We start from the raw sequence: 22,434 nt of genomic DNA, 5'->3' as shown, positions 1-22,434 counted from the left end.
AGACAGAGAGACAGAGCATGAGCAGGGGAGGGGCAGAGAGAGAGGGGGACACAGAATAGGAAGTAGGCTCCAGCCCCGAGCTGTCAGCACAGAGCCCAACGTGGGGCTCGAACTCACAGACCGTGAGATCATGACCTGAGCCAAAGTCGGACCCTCAACTGACTGAGCCACACAGGCACCCCCCCCTTTTTTTAATTTTTTTTAAATGTTTATTTATTTTTGACAGAGAACATTAAAAATTTTTTAAACAACCAAGTTTGGAAATGACTTTGTTTTAATTGTGCCTTTTGCTACTTGCCACCAAAATCATCCTAATCAAGATAACCGTGAAGTTGAACAAAAAAATGAAATAATCTTGGTAAGATAACTAAAGAGATTATAGAAATTTTGAGCCAGTTTTTACAATTCTTTGTGTTTGAGAAGGAACGTGTCTTTAATTATAGTAATTGCTTTTTCTTGTCATTACAAATTCCCCCCCTTGGAGGGGTCTCCTCCTCTTGGAGACCCACCAAGGTAAATTGTTTGAAGAATAACCACAGCTGTGGGGAGACAGGAGATAAACCACTTATAATTTGAAAGATTATGGATGTGTTTTTAAATCGCTGTGTAAAAGTCGGGCGTATAAAAAGCAGTGTTTATAGTTCAAAAAGCATTTATTTTGTCTCTAAATCAGGCATTATGCTAAACCATGAGCTACTGCAGTTTTAGACAGGAGTTGTTAGAAAAGAGATTTCATTTTTATGAGAATGATTCACTTTCCTAAAATCCTATATTAAATCTGAATATATGAAGATGGGTTAGACATTAATCATTTATACTGATGATTACCTCACATCTCAGCGCTTCTGTCCAAGAGAGAAATCTTAAAAGGACAATGATCCCAGGGCTCTTAAATTTTAATTGATAAAAATTTGAGTTCTATTTCTCCCCAGGATACCTATAATACATTAAAGTGAGTTATGTTTCAACTATCACTTCTGAGTAAATAATGCTATGTTCTTTCCTGAGAAATACGCTCATGTATCAAAGACACTTTTTTTAAGGTGACTGCTAAGTCACTGTTTATAAGAATAATAGAAAATATTCATCATGCTTGCCAGATATTCCCAATCCTCAAAACAAGAATGATTATTATCACCATTGTCTGAGGAAACTGAGGCAGCGCGGTGGGGGTAATGGTCCAACAATTCAAAGTTGAAATCAGAGTATGTATGTCCAGGCAGGGGCGCCTGGGTGGCTCGGTTGGTTGAGCATCCAACTCTTGACTTTGGCTCAGGTCATGATCTCATGGTTGTGAGATTGAGCCCTGCGTCCGGCTCCACACTGAGTGTGGAGCCTGCTTGGGATTCTGTCTCTCCCCTCTCTCTCTGCCCCTCGCCTCTCAAAATAAATAAATAAACATTAAAAAAGAGGAAGAACGTACGTCCAGGCAATTTGACTCCAGACTCCACACACACTTCACTTCCTCTCTACAACACTCCAGATGAAAATTAAGTGAGTATATTATCACTTCTCTTATGATCTTCAGTGTCCAAACATTTTTTTAAGTAGTTTTAAAAATACCGCTGGAAGAAGTAAAACTTCCAGTTATTAAATAAGTCACAGAGATGAAAAGGACAGCATAAGGAATATAGTAAATACGATTGTAGTAACATGTGGTGACCGCCAGTGACGACACTTCTGGAGGTGAGCACTGAGGAATGTACAGAATTGTGGAATCGCTATGTTGTTCATCTCAAAGTAACACCACATTGTATGCCAACTATACTTCGATAATAAAAAATACTACTGGAAACCTTAATAAATATTCTATGAAGAAAGATTGCCTCAACACATAAAAATTAGAGGAGCCTTTTCTGACCAAGGGCTTCCTACAGCTAAATAGGTCAGTGAGACGTAGAATGATCTCCATGACTATACAATGGCTCTCTCTATTGAATGATGTAAACAAAACAGTATTGCGACTTTCCCTAAAGCCATCAGAGTCAGAGGAAGAGCCAATGGCAGCTTCTTCTTCCTGGGTTCGTAAGAAGTAGCTAAGTTTTGGCCCAGGTTTTTCTAATCCGAGCTCTCCTTGGCTTCACCATCTCTGAAGGTCCTGCTTCCAGCAGCTGAAGTTTTTGTTTATATTGTTCTGCTTTTGTTTTATTTTTCTTCTTGGGTTCTGGACATCCATAGATGATCTGAGGGGTAATTCTCAGCCCAAACCTTCCCACAGATACGTCTGATACTCTTCTCCCATAAGGGTTCATTTAAGCACGGAGTATAATGGACGCGATGTCTTTGGTAGATTATCTAACTTGAGTGTGACTCACCTTCCTCATTTTCAGATCAGAACCGTCACCTTCTCGGAAACGGTTGGCTGGAGGGTTGCAGGGATGATGTGTGAGGTGGGTGGGCAGTGTCTGGCGGGCGACACCCTCAGCCACACTGACCACTCTTGTTATTATTAAGAAAATGACTCCATGAGACTCTCATGTGTTCTCCTGCTCCGGATTCAAGCATCAGTGGTTCTAACTTGTGCTTTATCTTTTAACAGTAACTTTTAATATGCATTAAGGCACGTTTACATAGAAAAACCTTTTAAAAAAATAGCTTTCAGTATTTCAGCAGTAATCAGGTTGGTGTTTGATGAATTTTCCTGGTATCCCAGTTGCTTTCCATCCAGATTTTTTAATTCATTCGTCTGAATGTCTATCCTGTTTAACATTTCTTTTGAAGAAAAACCTGCCCATGTATTTTACATCCACTATGAACTCGATTCATATTTTCTATTAAGTGATATCCATTTTGCCTTCCTTATATGCGACCTTAATTTTATCAGTGTAGGTTGGCAACTTCTTTTCTGGGGGGAGGAGGCATAGATACACTTTTGAATATGAGGGAAGATTAAGTTTCCCTTCCAATTTTGCCTCTCGTTCCTAGCTGCACAAAGTGAAATCACAAAATAAGTAATAAAACTTCTAGTCAATTTGCAAACATACATGTCCTCCTAAAAACGTGGGAATGCAAACTGGTGCAGCCACGGTGCAGGATGGACTTTCCTCAAAAAATTAAAAATAGAACCATATGATTCAGTGATTCCACTTCTGGGTATTTCCTGAAGCAAATGAAAACACTAACTGGAAAAGATCTATGCACCCCCATGTTCCCTGCAACATTACTTACAATAACCAAGATATGGAAACAACCTCAGCGTCCATCGCGGGATGAATAGACTAAAAAACGTGGTCTATAAATACAATGGTATAGTACTCAGCCATAGAAAAGAAGGAAGTCTTGTCATTTGCAACAATATAGACAGACCTTGAGGGCATTTCGCTAAGTGAAATAAGTCAGACAGAGCAAGACAAATATCATATGATCTCACTCTATGTGGGACCTTAAAAGAAAACCAAAACAGAAAACAAACGAACAAACAAACAAAAAACCACTGAGCTCATAGACACAGAGAACAGATTGGTGGTTTATGCCTTCATACCAATGCAGGGCGTTGGGGAGTGGGCAAAATTGGTAAAGGCTGTCAAAAGGTACAAACTTCCAGTTAAAAATAAATAACCCCTGAACGTGTAATATACAACATGGTGACAACAGTCAATAATACTGTATCGTATATTTGAAAGTTCCTAAGACAGGGACACCTGGGTGGCTCAGTCAGTTAAGCGTCCGACTTCAGCTCAGGTCATGATCTCACGGTCTGTGAGTTCGAGCCTCACGTCGGTCTCTGGGCTGACAGCTCGGGGCCTAGGGCCTGCTTCGGATTCTGTGTCTCCCTCTCTCTCTGCCCCTCCCCCACTCATTTTCTGTCTCTCTCGCTCTCTCAAAAATAAATAAACGTTAAAAAATGTTTTTAAAAAGTTGCTAAGACAGTAGATCTTAAAAGTTCTCATCACAAGAGACACATACATCATACATGTAGATGGGTAATTCACTCACAACTGCTTCCAAAACCTTTATTCAACAGATTTTATAAGAGCTTTCAAAGGAGAATCTGAGACACACTGTGAAATCACTCTGATTTCCTTTACCACTATCATGATGCTACTAAAAATAAAAACAAAGATGCAATCACCAGTGACATTGGCCACACATTGTGGTCTCTCCTATTATTTCCATCAAATACTATGAAGACGTGATATAAGTTTATTAGTTTTAACGGTCATATCTGCGAAGCTAACGACAGCATGTAGTTGACTTGCAGAAAAAGAGAAGATGTGAAACATGAAAACAGCTTGCTTGACAACTGTGAAGCTCTACCTTCACCTCCATCGCTAGCAAATCCGCTCATCAGCCGGCTCTCTTCCGTCAACGCCATATCCTACAGGTATTATCCTTGCTACCTAACGAAACAAATTGCACAAAGTTATTTTTCCTTTATTTTATTCACTAACTCTCTCTTTTTACAAATTAACATCTTCCGGGTCGTTGACAATCATCAATACACTCAATGTGTCCAGTCGTGGAGCCTTTGAGCAGCTCGGGCATTTGGGGAGCGAAAAAAAAATTCTTTAATGATTCCTGTCAGTCACAAATTGGGCAAATCTGTGTCCTACTCACAGGAGCGAAATTTACAGCATCTCAGAATTGGCCAAGACGAGAATGGAGCCACCCCAGGCATCCCCTCTGCTTATCCTCTCTGCCCTCCCCTCAAACGATGCCATCAAATGGAAAAACAGTGAACTTGAACACCCAGATGTGTTTCTCTTTCCCGTACCTGTAATGATTATGTTGCCTTTATAGTTGAAAGCACATGAAAAGATCTCATCAGTGTGCCCCTCAAGAACCTGGAGGCACTGACCAGTCTGAGCATCCCAGATTCTCGCTGTTTTATCAGCGCTGCCCGTTAGAAGACGATTCCCTTGGGGGTTGAAAGAAATCTACAAGACAGAAAGGAAAAAGGATCACAGGTTTGTATAATATGATTCCCGACATATTTTTCACCAGCAAAAAGAGGACATTACTAAGCACCTGTCATCTTCCTAGCCTGGCATTTATTCTTACATAGAATAGTTCCTTCCTGATGGGAAAAAATATTGCGGGGATTAATACATGATTATTATTAACACATAATAATTCTTCTAGACAGAAGAAATTAACTGGCTACACCCCCCCAGCACCACCACCACACACAACAACTCTAAGGATAAAGACCGAAGCTCTCTTCTAATTTGAGTATTCCCCACCTAGCCTCTTTCCAAAGTCTTTCCAGGCAAACCAAGAGAGCCCTGGTGTGGATGAGGACACAAGTCAGGCTCCTTCAAATCCAACCCCCCAGGTCATCCCCGTAACCCAACTTTCTGTAAGCAAAAGCATACAGATCCTCCTTCAACCTGGCCACAGAATGAGTGAATGTCGTGCCTACAGGCAGGGACTTTCATTCTACTGCCACTCAAAGCAAAGCACATTGCATAAACCTGTGCTTAGTGCCTCCTATGTGCCAAGTGTTGTCAAACGTATCTGAGCAGCTGTCAAAGGAAATGGTCAGTTCACTATTCCTTTGGGCACCATGCTTCTAAGCCTCTCTAAATCATCATAACACAATGATTTGGGTCACATCCTCTAGGACTAAGAATTTGATGAGGGAAAGGCTCAAGGCCATGGCTTTTTTTTTTTTTTTTTTTTTTTTGTCCTTATGTCCCCAGTACAACACCTAGCACAGTGGAAGCTATCAAAAAGCATTTGCTGAGGGGTGCCTGGGTGGCTCAGTTGGTTAAGCATTGGACTCTTGATTACAGTTCAGGTCATGATCTCACTGTTTGTAAGTTTGAGCCCACATGGGGCTACATGCTGACAATGTGGAGCCTACTTGGGATTCTCTCTCTCTCTCTCTCTCTCTCTCTCTCTCTCTCTCTTCCCCTCTCTCTGTTCCTCCCCCATTTGTGCTCTCTCTCTTTCTCTCTCTCTTAAAATATATAAGCCTAAAATGCAATAATACAGAGTTTGAGAACTCTTCATTTTCACACATACACAAAAACATGTGCACTTGTTGAGTAGGTCACATCATGCATGTCAAGTTATTAGACCAGCCACTCAGAAACACAGTCTGGGCTCTCTTCCCAGGCTGTCTCCCACATCCACACTTCCCTCTCTCCCTTCCTGCCCATCCCAGCCTATGGAGAAGATGTGCTCTGCGTGGCCTTAGAGACCAACCCTGAAAGACAGGAGCTCCTGAGCTCCGGGCCACCAGCAGCAGGTATGAGGGGAGGGGGGCGTGGGTTGGTGGGGAGCACCACAGGGACAGTTCCAGGGTCTAGGGGCAGCCTTCCAGGACCTGAAGCCATCAAAATTATACTTTAAAAGGAAGGAGCAAATCTGATCTCAGGTACAAGACCAAAGAACTGGGCTGAACTGGGTGGGAGTGGAGGGTCCCCATGTCCAGATCTTTCCAAAATTGTCACAGGACATGGCTAAACTTCAGATCACTGATTGGAAGTCTCTGCTCTGTGAATCACATATGGGTGAAGCTTATACAAAATCCTAAGCTACAGCTCTGAAGTTTCAAAATAGGTCATTTTAAACTCTACTAAGTATTGGGGCACCTGGGTGGCTCAGTCAGTTAAGCATCTGACTTTGGCTCAGGTCATGATCTCGCAGTCTATGGGTTCGAGCCCCGCGTCGGGCTCTCTGCTGACAGCTCAGAGCCTGGAGCCTGCTTCGGATTCTGTGTCTCCCTCTCTCTCTGCCCCTCCCCACCTCATGCTCTGTCTCTCTCGCTCAAAAATAAATAAACATTTAAAAAAATTTAAACTGTGAAGTATTAAATATTTCCTGGACACACTTTCTCAATTGCATTGAATTCACAGCACACTTGATACTTGCTGAACAGCATGTTATTCTGCATAATATACATTTGTGTGTCAGCCAAGACCGAGAAAAGTACTTCACAAGTTTCTTAAATGGCTTTAATAAGTATCTTCCACTAACTCGATCTTTTGCTGATGGCTGAGAAAAAATACTGTCTTAAACTGTCTCAAAGATTTGAGGAATCATTTATTACGCTGAGTTTGAGGTCACACTTAAAAATATAGTTTTTATGATTTCTATAAAGAGTAGGATAATTGGGCAAACCCTAGTGCCAACAGACCACTATGCATTCGATTCTTTTTAACTAAAGAAACTGCTCCAGATGAGAGTGCAACTCACCTTTGAAATTTCACCTTCGTGGCCTTCCAATCTGGCAATGCATTTCCTTGTGGCTGCACTGAAAACCCTTGCCGTTCCTTTTTGAAAGAGTGGAGACACATATGAATTCATGTGCAATACAGAACTTTGAACCATGTGCTTTGAATTATGTAAATATCTATCCTTCTGACATACAGGCTCTGTGTGTTTGTCTCCCTTCCTGCGGCGAGGGCCACCACCTGAAACTGTCCGTGCAAGCTGGTGCCACCGTGGGAGAAGAGGGGGAAGAGGGTGCGTCTATAGCCCTGAGCTTACTAGAAGAAACAATGGGTTCCAAGGTCGAAAAGGTGGGGAAGGAATCCAAAAAGAAGATCTTAAAGAGAAAGGGGAGAATCAAAACAAGTTTTGAGAAGTTGGGGATGAAATAAGCCACCAGACCAGCACCACACACCAAAAAGCGTGTAAGGGCGCAGAAGGTTCAGGAGGCCTTCTTGAAAAGGAACAATAGCCACTACTTGCTGGGCAAAGAATAGGCATTAGGGATGCCTTTCTACAGAAAGAGCTAGTAGAATGGTTTGTTCCCAGATGTTCTCCAGTGCCCAGAAGTGCCAAGCTCCCAGTAGACACCCATTAAGTGGATACAGGATAGGTGGGTGGATGGATGGATAGATGGGTGGGTGAATGGATGGATGGGTGGGTGGAAGGAAGGAAGGAAGGAAGGGGGGAGGGAGGAGGGAGAGGTATATACATTTCTTTAGAATTAAGGAGTGGAGGAGTCAAACAAGTGTAGAAGGAGAAAAACAGCAGTAGTAAAATTATCAGAAAAAAGTTAAAATTTATCTAGCCAGGTGAAGGCTGCTCTCTTATTGCAATTATAACTTTACACAGAGGCAAAATTAGTGCAATTAAAACATTAGCTAGAGGGGCGCCTGGGTGGCTCAGTTGGTTAAGCGGCCGACTTTGGCTCAGGTCATGATCTCACGGTTCGTGAGTTCGAGCCCCACGTCGGGCTCTGTGCTGACAGCTCAGAGCCTGGAGCCTGTTTCAGATTCTGTGTCTCCCTCTCTCTGCCCCTCCCCCGTTCATGCTCTGTCTCTCTCTGTCTCAAAAATAAATAAATGTTAAAAAAAATTAAAAAAAAAAACATTAGATAGAGGCAAAATTACCAAAGATAATGAATTTTGGTTACTTAATTTTCATTCAAAGAAGAACAAAATATCTTAGTAAATTTTGTACTTGCCCTTCTGACAATGTCAACTTCAGGAAGGAGTAGATGAAAAATGCTATTGTACAATCAATATGACTAAAAATATAAAACTTGCTACTTGGACACTCCAAAAATCTTCAAGTGACCAACGTGTTTTAAGAATGTGTTAATACGACAAAAGTGAATATTCTACATAGAGTCATTCTCGAAATTTCTCAGAAGCATTTTAAACCCAGGCAAGACAGAAATAATATAGTCTGAAACTATGATTTTAAAAAGACAGAAATATGAATAGGACACCAAAAAATAATTCAGTCTTGGGAACGATTCCAATGAGGAAGAAAAAGGTGATATATACACACAGATGTAGCTGCGCAGGTAACTAACCCAGTTGAATGGATCCAATTTTAAGAAGGGGGTGTGGGGCAAGAACCAGAGATTAAGTAAACAAGATATCCTAAGCATCAAGACTTCTTAGAAGGTACACAATGGGAAGAGGCTCACAAGACACGCCAAAAGAGAAGAAGATTTTTTTTTTGAAGCGACGTCTTGTTCAACAGGGAAAGAATAGAATCACTGCTGGGGGGCTTAAGAGATGGTAGAGAAAACAAAAGGAGAAGAATTGAACGTGCAGTTCATTCTTACCCATCCCTCAGCATCCTGATCTCCAGACCTGGCTTGTTTCTGCCCCCCTAGTGCTGACAAAGTCCTAACATGCTTCCTAATCTGCCATTCTCTATAATTTAACATTCTTTATAATCTAACATTCTCTATATCCTCACATTCTATGTAAAACATATGTATGGTATTCTTCCTTGTCTCCCCCTCCACAGTACAGCTCCATGAGGGAAGGGATTCCTCTCTCTTCTGCTCATTGATCTATCCCATGCTCCTAAAACGATTCCTGGCACAAAGTAGGTACCCTGTCTACTTGTGTCGAATGGATTTTTTTGTATAAGTGAGAATGATATTTAAAATGAAAAGAGTAGATTAATTACAGTTAAGGGATGATTTTTAAAAAGCCAAGCTCTGTGATAAGATGAAAAAGTAAGTGGTTACTTTGAAAAAGTAGAACTCTCAAATTCAAGGTGTTTATAATTCCAGAGCATAGAAAGAACTTTATGTATGATCAAAGGATCACCTTTGAAAAGTCCTAGTGAGTAAAAGAATAAGCATGCAAATGTAATTTTTAAAAAGGAGACACAGGTGGAATAAAGACTGTGTAATTAAAATGAATCACTGGCAAAACTCTACAAGTCATTGTAACACAAAAGATACGCGACTGCTTAACAGTATGTTAGCCACAAGGAGCAAATGCAGGAAAACTAAGAACAAATCACGCCCCCCCCAAAAAGCCTTCCATCTTTGCTAGAATTCCTGAAATGGCTGTTAAGAAGTTTACATGGACATGATGTAGAGTCTCCTGGAGTCACGAAGGAATTGGACACGATAAAACATCATATGTGAATATCAAAGAGATGCCTTAGACACAGTGGAGGCTTATGCATGTTGACATGGTGATGACACAATCATAGCACAGCATGATACGCATTCATGGGAGCATGACACAGACATAGTGTCCTATGTGGCCATCACAGAGACGAGGCAGACATAGTATAGCATGATGTATGCTTGTCCAAAGAGATTAAAACACACAGCGTAGCAACATATGGGGTCATCAACAGGTGGCAAGATATATTAGAGCATCATACATGGTGGTCATCATGGACATGACACATACTGTCACACTTAGCATCACACTTAGCTGTCTAGGAGATGCTGCAAAATAGCATAGCGCTCCCCATGGTTATCAAGGAGATGATATAAACACAGTATAGGATATACAGCATATACCCTTACGAGGTTGTCAAAGACCTGAATAATGGCAGAGCATTATGTATGTATTGAAACATTCTGGAGTAATCGCACACCATGACACATACTTAAGATATGATCTAGAGTGTGGCATCTCATGTTTTTGTCAAGGATATGATGCAGACGTCAAGAAGAGTCATTCACCATCTTCAGGGAGTTTATCCCTGGTATAGCACCATCCATGGCTCTCGGGAGGTGGGGAAGTCACAATGTAGCATCGTATACAGTAGGTTAAAAGGTGATACAGACAGAGTGTAGCATGATTAGCAAAGACACGATAGATACAGACATGTCATACCGTGGGATTTGCAAGAAGAGAAGTCTTCAGGCAGAAGACACAAACATGCTGTATGTCGCACATGCTGTTATTGGGCCAAACTGCGGTCCCCACAAAACTCATATGTTGAATTTCCAACCCACTGTGCCTCAGAAGTTGACTTACTTGGAGATTGGGTCTTTTTATTTTATTTCTTTTTAATTTTTAAATGTTTGTTTATTTTTAAGAGAGAGACAGACAAAGTACGAGCTGGGGAGGGGGAGAGAGAGAGGGACACACAGAATCCGAAGCAGGCTCCAGGCTCTGAACTGTCAACACAGAGCCTGACTCGGGGCTCAAACCCACCAACCGCGAGATCGTGACCTTAGCCGAAGTCGGACGTTTAACCAACTGAGGCACCCAGGTGCCCCAAGATTGGGTCTTTAAAGAAGAAATGAGATTAACATGAGGTCCTTAGAGTGTGCCCTAACCCAATATAGCCGGTGCCCTTGTAAGAAAAAGAGATTAGGACACAGACACGTGCAAAGGGAAGACCATGAAGACACAGGGAGAAAACTGCCATCTGCAGGCCTCAGAAGAAACCAACGCTGCCAGCACCTTGATCTTGAACCTGTAGCTTCCAGAATTGTGAGAAGAGAAATGACTGTCTTTTAAGCCACTCAGTCTGTTGTACTCTGTGATGGCAACCCTGGCAAACGAATACAGTTATCACAGAGGTAATGCAGTTACAGGATGCCATCACGTGGGCTGGCCACAGACAGTGCAGGGTCGTGCGCGGTGGGCAAGATGACACAGATATCTCACAGCACCATACGTGATTGTCAGGAGATTCCTTATAATAGAGCATCACGCATAACTGTTAAGAAATATGCAAACAGAGTCTATAGCTTCATTCGCTGGCCAAGACATGATGAGACACAGCATGGCTTCGTACGTGGTCGTCAAGGAGATGACCAGAAATGGTGTAGCATCACCCTGGCTGTCAGGGAAATGATGCAAATGTGGTGTGGTGTCGTACATTATCAGGGAGAGGACACACAGTGCAGTGTCGTATGTGGTCATCAGAGGGACGATATAGACACAATTTGTGTCATATGTGGATACAATAGACATAGACATATTGTAATGTCATAGGTGTTGATCAGGAATACAAGACACATATATTTCAACATCACAAATAATAGACAGAAAAGTAACACAGAAATAATGCATCACCATATCCTGTTTTCCAAACGACACAGACATAGTGTGGCGTCATACATGATTATCACGGACATAATACAGAAATAGTTTAGTCACATGGTGCAGGGTTGTTAAAGGGGTGATGTAGTAATCGTAGAGCATGACACATACTTGTACAGGGGGTTTCACATAATGTAGCATGGTTTTCTAGGATATGGTGCATATATCATGTAGCATCATGCATGGTCATCAAGGAATCTCTCCTAGTATAGACATTATACATGATTATCAAGAAAATGATATAGCTTTATATGTTGCTAGGAAGAACATGAGACAGACATAGTATAGCATCATACATGTGTTTTAGGAGATAACACAGAAATAGCACAACACCTTACTTGATTGTCAGGGAGATGAGGTAATTATCAGGGTATGACACACAGTGTAGCATTATATATGGTTGCCAGGGAGATGATGCAATCAGAGTGTACCATCATTAATGGAGGGTAGTGAGCACTTAAGCATCACATAACATTATTAATTGTTGACACAGATTAACGTTATACGAGCCTACCATTGAGATGACAGGCACTAGGGCATCACACGTAGCACTCAAGATGACACAAAAGGTATAGCCTGAGGAGCAGATTTCAAAAACACAATCCAGACATGATGTGGAATCATGTAGTTTTGTAAATGAGGTGAAGCAGACATAGCGGACCTTGAAGACGTGTTTGCCGAGGTGATGAGGTAGAAATATTACAGCGTCGCACATAAATTTCTAGGAAGTGGTGAAGATATGGCAGAGGATCATACATGGTTATAAGTGATTAGATGAAGGTATAGTGTAGTATCATACAAGATTTTAAAGAGAATGACAAGGACTGTAAATTAAAACATAGCAGTCGGGTATATGATATAGACACAAGACAGCATCATATGTGGTCATTAGAGGGATAATGTGGACTTATGTGGCTCCCTTCATGGTCATCAGGTGGATGATATAGACACAGTGTAGCATCACATTTGGTCTCCAGGGAGATGACAGTTCAGCATCATACTTGGCTACCAAGGTGAGGTCTCTCATGGAATAGCATTGCATATGGTTACCCAGGAGATTAGGTAGACTTTGGATAGCACCACACCAGCTTGCCAAGGAGATGAGGCAGATAAGAGTGCAGCATCCAGTGTGGTCTTTAAATGATAACAAAGTCATGGTGTAACTTAAAACGTAATCCTCGGGTCTATGGTGCGGACACAATGTAGCATCGTAGGTGGCTATTAAAAGAATTATGCACACGTGGTGCAGCTGCATATGTGGTCATCAGCTGGATAACACAGGTGTGGGGTAGCATTACCTGCAGTCTTCAGGAAGATGACACAGTGTAGCATCATACTTTATTATCAGAGTGATGACTCAAAGAAGAGCATCACACATGGTTGTGTGATGTCATGAGATGACATAGACTTAGTATAGCGTCACGTATGCTGGCCAAGGAGATGGTGCAGATGTGTCATCGCATGCAGCTGTCAAGGACGTGATGTGGACATAATGACAGGGTTGCCAGCAAATGATGTGGAAGTCGTGGAGTCTTTTACATGCTTGTCAGGAATACATAGTTATGAGGGCGACCTGTTGTTTAGTATAATAAATTACCACCCAAGACAGAGTGTATTCATAATGTTGTAATACCGATGCTTGTCAATGAGGGGGGACAGATGTCACATAGCATGATATGCAGCTTTCAGTGACATGTCAAAGACATGGTGTAACATCATATTTATTTGTCAACAAGGTGAGTTCATGGTAACCATACATGGTTATCAAGGAGAGGATACCTCCTAGGCAGGAATCAAGGAGATGATGGCGTGAAATGGAATATCGTGCATGGTTTTTAAGAAAATGTGAGTATGGTGTGTTATCATTTACGGCCATCAGGAGGGGATGATGGTATAATGTAGGGTCTTACTTGGTGACCCAGGGCTGGAGTAGACGTACCCTGTAAATTGTGTCCTGGAGGGATGAGATGGGCATAATAATATGCATGGTCAACAGGAAGATGACAGAGATGTATTGTAGCATCATATGTGGTCTTCAATGAGTTGAGGCACGCACAGTTTACCACCAGTCCACGGTTACCAATAAGATGATGCAGATATAGTGTAGACTCATCAATGGTAAGGGAGAAGATGACGTATAGCACAGCATCATGTGTGTTCGTCACAAAAGTGCGCTATACGTAATGGAGCAGCACGTGTGGATACAGGAGATAATACAGACTTATTATAGCTCTGTGGATGGTGGTCAAGTTGATGAGGTCAACACAGTGGAGCATAATGCAGGATTAGGGAGATGATCCAGGATATGCCACTATCCATAGTCATCAAGGAGGTGTGAAGACCGAGTATAACACCAGACGTGGTTGCCAAGGAGGTGACGCAGATATCGTGACATGGTTACCAAGAATACGATACGGACATAGATACCAACATCACAGAGATGAGGCACATGTGGTTTGTACCACAGCTGGTCATCAGGTAGATGACCTATAGTGTAGAATTATACATGTTTCTCAGACAAAGCATAAATCCCCCCCCCATAAATTAAATGTATGAACCGATGACCTACCATCGGCTGAAGCAGTAGCAATAAGTTTTCCAGTGTAATCAAAGCAGCTGTCTAGTATTTCATCATCATGGCCTGTTAATGTTGCCACATATTTTCCATTTGCAGCGTCCCACAGCTACAAGTAAAAAAAAAAAAAAAGACGACTATGATAACTTCCTGTCTGAAGTGCAAAAACAGCAAGTAGTAGTCCTGATGACATGCGAACGGCTGGCTAAATAACTGGGCCAAGATCATGTGTATCATTTTCACATGTTCTGTTAATTCTACGTGGATTCATGACAAGAGACCACAGCCAACCAACTAACAAGGCACACTTTGGACGAGGAGAAGATCAGAGACAGACATTTAGGATGGGTAGTACAAATCTGCCACAATAGTAGGAAAAATCTCAAAGTGCCTGCTTCGCTGACTGGAGAGGCAGTGTCCTCTTTTCATAAGAAGGTCATCAAATGATAAGGAGCTTGATCTAAAACTGTAACGCCAGCACATGAAAAGTACTAAGGTTATAATACATTGGATGTGTAATCAAATAATAATTCCAGAGCATAAGCTCTTAGCAAAAGAAAGTTAAAGGCAGGGAGATGTTGTGCTGAGCCTCATTGAGACTGCCTCTAATCAAAGTTCAACAAATGAACAGAGAGAAGAAAGAAAAATAACATGCCTTTTATTTTTTTTTAAAGATCTTGTAATAATTAACATTGTTTGATCTGATTCAATTAACATTGTTTTAGTACATAGTTTCTTTAAACTCGGGAGATCAGAAACAACATTTAAAAATGCCAACTATCCTCTCGGTCTCAAAAATAAATAAAACATTTAAAAAAATTTTTTAAAAAGGGGGCGCCTGGGTGGCTCAGTCAGTTAAGTGTCTGACTTCAGCTCAGGTCATGATCTCACGGTTTGTGAGTTCAAGCCCCGCGTCGGGCTCTGTACTGACAGCTCACAGCCTGGAGCCTGCTTTGGATTCTGTGTCTCCCTCTCTCTCTGCCCCTCCCCTGCTCCTGCTCTGTCTCTCTCTGTCTCAAAAATAAATAAAACATTTAAAAAAATTTTTTAATGCCAACTATCATTTATAAATTAATATCTTAATTTTACAGTACCTTTGAGATTTGTTAATGTTGCAGGGAATGTCTGACACAGTAAAAGCATGCACACAAGAACTGTAAAGCAAAGGTGTTTCTTGAGCTCACCATACAGGTTTTGTCCATAGAGCCGGTTAATATCAGAGAGCAATCCCAGTTGAATGAAGCACTGCTAATCTCAGCACAATGCCCAACTAGGGTATACACCTTCCTGCAGAGTGGAAAGGATGCATGCTGGTGAACGATGCCACACGTCAGGATATGTGCCCAAATAATGATGTCTAGCCCCCTGTGGGTGTAAGAATCTAAACTTTGGTTTTTACAAAATAACATCTTTGATGACCAAACAATGATGGCTTTACTATAGCTCAAAAAGAGTCAACTAGGCTACTCATTTCATTTCAGCAGAAATATACCAAAACTTTAAGCACTCAAAGATGGCAACATTACTTAAGACAAGACCTCAGAAAGCCATGGGTAAAAAATAATAAAGATGGTCTGAAATTCTGGAAGCGCTCTTACACCGGATGAGCGGACCCCCTGGTAGTTCAGAAACTTCCCCTCGAGTGTCTGAAGGGCCCTTCCTCATCTTGATTGCTACCCCTGATGATTAGCCCCCTTACCAAGATGCAGACAGGTCCAAGGTAGGGCTTTATAGAACAAATAGCCTAATTTAGTTAACATCTTAGCAACTAGAACCAAAAATAATTAGGAAGGAAATTGAAGTTCGTGGACTAAATTAAGTAGGGGAAATTAGCCATGATTTTATTTACTCCTGATATCCATGCCTACCGTAATGACAAGCCACTGAAATTTGATTACATAGTATACAGAATAAGTAACAGCCATACACCCAGGCTACTGTTAACATTCTCCTCGTCTGTTGCTGTGTGGCATTATTTGCTCAGAATTCTAAGAAAATACACATGTTTTATGGATCAGAAATACCATTAAATAATGAATTCATTTATCTGTGGTGTGTCCTATTCCTATAGAATCCAAAGCACACTTAATAGATAAAGATTAAACTAATGAACAGCAAAGATGGTCTTCTTAACCCTCTGATTTAGGTTTTAAATTTTTTTAATGTTTTCTTATTTTATCTTTGAGAGAGAGAGAGAGAGAGAGAGAGCATGAGCAGGGGTAGGGCAGAGAGGGAGACAGAATCTGAAGCAGGCTCCAGGCTCTGACAGCTCAGAGCCTGATGTGGGGCTCGAACCCACGAACCATGAGATCGTGACCTGAGCCGAAGTTGTACGCTTAACCGACGGAGCCACCCAGGTGCCCCACAGATTTTAATATTCTTAAAGACAGAGAATACCTTCCAGTTTCAGCTTCCCACACTGCAACTGTATGATCAAAAGACCCTGTGATGATTCTGTCTCCCGAGGTGTTAAAGGACAAAGAGATGATTTCAGCCGAATGTCCCTAGAAAGAGAGTGGATACCGTCAGGCACAGCTGTGGAAAAACACTCCCTACAAATGCACAATATCCTAGTTGATAAGAAAATGCTAGAAAAGGCAAAACTCTATAGGGGGAAAAAAGATTAGTGGTTGACTGGGGGTGGCAATAGGGAGAGATTGCAAATGGGCACAGGTTTCTTTCCAGGGAAATGTTTGAAAACTAGAGTTTGGGGAAAGTGGCACTTGACTAAATTTTTCTAAAAGTTGACTTACACACTTAAATCAAGTCAATTTTACATAGTACAGCTATTTTTTTTTTTTAATTTTTGTTTCTGTTTGAATAGACAGGGCGAGAGCATGATTTGGGAAATCAGAGGGCTTTTTTCACATTGTCTTAAAAACACTTTTAAAAGAGCTGTATTCAGGGAGCCTGCATGGCTCAGTGGGTTAGGCATCTGACTCTTGATCTCAGCTCAGGTCATGATCTCACGGTTTGTGAAATCAAGCCCCGTGTTGGGCTCTGCACTGACAGTGTGGAGCCTGCTTGGGATTCTCTGTCTCCCTCCCTCTCTACCTCTCCTTCAAGCTCTCTTGCACACACACACACACGCACACACACACACACACACACACACTCTCTCTCTCTTTCTCAAAAAATAAACTTAAAATGATTATAAAAAAATAAAAGGTTGTGTGCTTTATGGGTTAACAATAGGCAAGTTTGTGAAATAAAGTTAATAACTTAAAAAAAAGGATATTCTTGGGGCACTGGGGTGGCTCGGTCGGTTAAGTGTCTGACTTCAACTCAGGTCGAGATTTTGCAGTTCACGAGTCTGAGCCCCACATCAGGTTCTGTGCTGACAGCTCAGAGCCTGGAGCCTGCTTGGGATTCTGTGTCTCCCTCTCTCTCTACCCCTCCCTCACTCATTCTCTCTCTCTCTCTCTCTCAGAAATAAACATTGAAAAAAAAATTAAAGGATATTATTATGATGACTTAACATCAAATAGGTTAATAAATATCTGGCCTTTGGCCTGACTTTCACCTGGTCCCTGTCTACGGTTGATGCATCAGACGTCCTGAGACAATCCGAAGAAGCCCTTCTCTGCAGCAGATTCTACTCTGCAGTGTCTCCCTTGTTTCTCTAATTATTGTAGCAAATTAACATATATTACTTTTTTAAGTAGTGGAAAGATTCATTTACAAATCAAATTTCTGGTTGATCCCGAATGGCAAAAAACTAAATGCGGCTGAACATGGCAATTCCGAACACACGAAACGAACGTGTTCTCTGGCGGCAGGCAGGTGTAGGTGTGCAGGGACAGATGCGTCCTTCGAGGACTGTCAGGCATGTGTCTGAAAGTGGAGGTAATGCAGAGACAGCCGCCCTGGGACAGGATGAGAACGAAGATCGAAAGAGGACGCTTACGCTAATGAAGGCTGGCACTCTGCATCCCTCGGCGTTAGTTAAAAAGGGTGCTTTTTCTCTCTCCGGACCATTTTGTAACTTTCTCGGAAAAAGCTCTCCTAGGGGAGGGGTCCTGTGTTTAATGTCCATTTATAATTTGGAAGGATAAGACTTGGGTTTTCCAGCTAGCAGTTCCCACTGATCGGCACAGAGAATCACCCTATTTTTGTACGGGGGTGTGGGCTGCGGTGGGGAGAAGCAGAGGCGGCAGGGAAGTGCTGGACGCCTGGTGGCAGTGGACAGAGGCCCCTGTGGGGACAGGCAGCACCGGGGCTATGGGCGGTGCCCTGTGGCCTTGCTCCTCCTTCCACTGGCCCCTTGTCATTTCAGACTTTGTAACACAGAAGGCTTCTAAGACTGGGGGGGTGGGGGGTGGTGGAGGACGGAGCGAGCAGTCATCCTTTTAAGGAATCTTCTGGCAAGTTCTCCACTTCCGCCCCTTCCAGAAAGTGCCAGCCTCCTCCTACTTGGCTTTAAGCCAGGAAGACGGCGGTGGCTTTAAGTCACAGCCGGTATGGTTTACAGACTAAAGCCAGTCACAGGAAAGAGCCCGCGTGGCTTCCCCCACTCTCCCATCAAAGCCTTTTGGAAGAGCCAGCAAACCAACCGGGACACTCTTTTCACTGCAGAGTCTGAAAGCCCAAGAGGTCAGTTTGCAATAAACACAAAAATAGAAACAAACTCAAGTGACAGGCCGGTGCTAAAGGGCGGCGAATGAAAATGCAAGGCTCCGGAGGCTGTCGGCATTTTGAACGTACCGTCAAAGTGAGCGCTTCCTCTCCGTTCTGAATGTCCCACAGTTTGGCTGTTGTGTCCATGCTGCCAGTGGCCACGAGGGTGCTTTGAGGATTGAATGACAAACACACCTGAATTACAGGAAGTGGAAGAGATTTGAGAGAGAGAGAAGAGTTTTACGCTGTCAATTTTGCATAGAAAAGCTTCGAGACGCAACCACCTTGGATTCAGCCTAATTCTTTGTAAACCACGCAGTGAAACATCAGATCCGGGTGGCCTCCCTTGTGCCGGTTCGATCCCGAAGCACCCTCCTCTTGGGAAGAAGCTTCCTGCTCTCCCACGGCACCCGGCTCAGGATTTCAGGGGCACTGGCGCCCCTCCCCGCTTCCAGACCACAGAACACGAACAAAAGCAAACCCATCTCCTTCGAGATGAGATTCGTGTTTTCTGGCTTCCGGCTTCCGGGGTGTTAACTTCACAGTCCTTTCAATCCTCCCCCTCACTCACCAAGGACTTTGGCTACTGGATTTTAGTCTCAAGTCCAAGTCCTACGCGGCCTTCCTGTGAGGCACCAGTCCAGTACCCCAGACCCGTGACCCTGCACTCCCTTTCATAATCACTCCCATGGCCACACCCTGGACTTTGACATCACTTCCTCTAGAAAATTCACTACCAATACATCAATCCCGAGTTACAATTTCCCAGGACTTCTGCTTCCTTCCTCACCAAGCCATCCCCAGGACATTTTCCATCTCATTCAGACCCCTGCTTTTTCCCGGCCCCGCATCCCCCACTCAGCTGACATCTTGAGAACATGGCTCCTGCCAGTATCCTCAGTACCTCACTCCCTGTCTTTCCACTGCGCCATCGGTAAGACTCCCACCAACTGTAGCAACGGCCATTGCGTTCACTCACTTGCCCTCCGTCACCACTCAGCTTCAGAAAACTGCACAGCAGGTTATGGCGTTGCTCGTTCGTGCCTTCTGTCCTCAGCTGTGTGCTCAGCACCCTTCCCGACGTGAACGTGCCTCTGCCTCAGTACATTGTCCCTTTCCCCACTCTTGTCCCCGGTCTGTTTCACCCCTCCTCCACAGATAGCCTGGCCTCCTACTATTTCCCTGAGAACACTCATCTATGGGGAGGGGGGGACTTCCTCACCTGGGCCTCTCCTCCCTTCCGTCCGTCTCAGGTGCAGAGGGATCCCTTCGCCCTTCTGAGACACCCTCTTGCCCACATACCTAGGAGCCACGTGCCCACTGATTTTTTCCCTCCTTCTGGACTAGATCCCTCCTAGTGGCCTAGAAACATGTTTGAGCTTTTCCCACATAAAAACAAACCCTCCCTTGACTCTATGTGCCCCCTTTTCGACTACTTTTTCCCTTTCACCACCAAATCCCTGACTGCCCATCCCCCACTCTTCAACTCTGCTGGAACCACTTTGGTTAAAGGGCCGATCCAATGGCTCTGTCGGTCATCCCACTTAACCTCCTTGACATCTGCAGTGTTGACCCCTTTCTTCTCCATATTTTCTTCCCTCTTGACAGCCATGACTCTGCTCTGCTTTTCTTCTTTTGCTTCCTATCTGTTTTTTGTATCTTTTGGAGGGTTCTTCTCTTCTCCGTCTGCTCAAGATGCCATCACACTTCTCCCCACACTGACCCTTTTCCTTTCAGAAATTTCACTTCCTCGGTGGTCCCCACTGCCACCCTAATACCACTGACTCACCCACATATCCGTGTCTCCTGCCCAGACTTTGCCACTCAATTCAAGCCCAAAGGGCCTCCGATGGACATCACGCAGGCAGCTTGGACCCATCAGTCTAAGACACGTGAGTCATATGAACACAGAGCTGCTTTTCCTTCTATATAGAGAATTGGTGAATGGTACTGCCATTGTCTGAAACCAGGGAATCTCTCTGGGGGCCCTTTTTTCCTTCAGGCCTCACATCTACTTGCTGACCCAGTCTTACTCCTCCACCACCTACGCCTCCGTCATCTCTGCTTGGAAACAAGATGCCCGACCGGCCCCTACCTCCGATCATGCTGCACACTGCCAAAAGAATGATCTTCCCAAAGACTCAAAGGGACCACGCGATCCCCCAGCTTAAGAGTCCCAACAGCACAGCACCATCCACAGGATGAAGCCCTAATTCCTTAGTACAGCATAGGAATCAAAACTACGGGCCCCTTCGATCATGCTCACCATGCGATGTGGCTCTGAATGGGTTGCAGGTGCCAAGATAAGGTGCCTTGAATCCAGGCAGCTGGGCAGCACAAGGGGTCCTCAGCCAGCACCCCTGCCCATGCGTTGCATGGTCACGTTGGCGTATTCTGTGTATATCACCCCAGGGCGAGGCTGGGAAGCGTTGCTCTGGCCACACAGAGTCACCCGAGTTCAAAAGCACCCACCACCGTTGCACACCTCCTCTGGGCGTGCTGCTTCCTCGTCCTGAGTACACGAGCAAAGTCTCTCCTCAGCACCCCCCTACTGGGTGCTCCCCTCTGTGACCACACTAAACTCCCCACGAACTTCTAGCACACCCACAAAGCATCTTTGAACTTACTTATTGGTGCCTCTACTCCCTCTACTAAAGTACAAAATCCCTGCAGGACAAGATCTATGTGTGATTCTATTTGGCATGCCAAACACGTAGGCCAGGGCTTGACACGCAGCCAATATTTAGTAAATATTTATTGGATTAATGTTGTTGACTATGAAAAAATCAATATTTTCCTAGGAACCATATATAAAAAAAAAACTTTTTCAAAGTTCCAAGGGAGTGTGAGAATGAGGATTATGTCTTTTTTATAACTTTGGGTAAATTACATACTCTATGCCTCAGCATCTTGGACTGTAAAAGGGGGAAATATCTAGCCCTTAGGGTTGTTATGAGATGCAACTAAGCTAATATATGTGAAGGGCTTAGGACAGCGCTTTGTGCACACTGAGCGCAATTAACGAGTCGGTTACAGTTTTTCACTGCATTATCCCCCAGTGTCTAGCAAAGTATTAAACATAGCATGAGCCCTTATTGGATGAGTACACCATGAGTTTGAAGGATAAATATAAATAAATTTTACTCCTAAAATAAGCAGCTTGTTTATTTTTAAAAGTTATCATTTGTTCCATGGGGTGCCAATTATCTCACTAATTGTTATAAGCTGTAACACAGAATTGGCCAAGGTCAAGGCCTCCCAATAGTGAAAGCTATTTAGAGTATCAAGCTATTTATGCAAATTTGAATTCTAATGATATCCGGGAAACAATCAGCCTAAATATTTCCCGTGGTATATATACATATATATATATATATTTTTTAAAAAGGTACTTTAAAAGCTATGTTAAGAATTTTATCAACCCCCATCAAGTCAATCCTTCAAAAGCAAGTCAATGAAAAAGAAGAAGTCAGGTTGGATATTGCACTTAAATGTTTATCATATTACACATCTAATTGG

The 22,434-nt window shown here is 43.1% G+C and overlaps 1 protein-coding gene across 4 annotated transcripts in view; it reads right to left on the bottom strand.

Annotated features, from left to right (window-relative positions):
• Nucleotides 1–4,127: 4,127 nt before the first annotated feature.
• The window catches only part of DAW1 (dynein assembly factor with WD repeats 1), a 46,855-nt gene continuing 28,548 nt past the window's right edge, over nt 4,128–22,434 (bottom strand). For 2 of the 4 annotated variants that reach the window (XM_053215902.1, XM_053215903.1), the window contains exons 7-13: nt 19,003–19,110; nt 16,696–16,802; nt 15,483–15,585; nt 14,293–14,407; nt 7,144–7,220; nt 4,715–4,877; nt 4,128–4,336 (exon numbers count right to left, since the gene is read on the bottom strand). In XM_053215902.1, the coding sequence (XP_053071877.1) occupies nt 4,272–4,336; nt 4,715–4,877; nt 7,144–7,220; nt 14,293–14,407; nt 15,483–15,585; nt 16,696–16,802; nt 19,003–19,110 (738 nt within the window). In that variant the 3' untranslated portion in view covers nt 4,128–4,271. Of the gene's footprint in view, nt 4,341–4,714; nt 4,878–7,143; nt 7,221–12,237; nt 12,445–14,292; nt 14,408–15,482; nt 15,586–16,695; nt 16,803–19,002; nt 19,111–22,434 lie in introns of those variants that run through there. The other 2 variants (XM_027048636.2, XR_008295596.1) reach the window with 2 other exon arrangements.

This window comes from Acinonyx jubatus, chromosome C1 (genome assembly GCF_027475565.1).
Source record: "Acinonyx jubatus isolate Ajub_Pintada_27869175 chromosome C1, VMU_Ajub_asm_v1.0, whole genome shotgun sequence".
Lineage (NCBI taxonomy): Eukaryota > Metazoa > Chordata > Mammalia > Carnivora > Felidae > Acinonyx > Acinonyx jubatus.
Note: the sequence above shows the minus strand (reverse complement) of the source record. Positions and strands in the feature narration are given on the sequence as shown.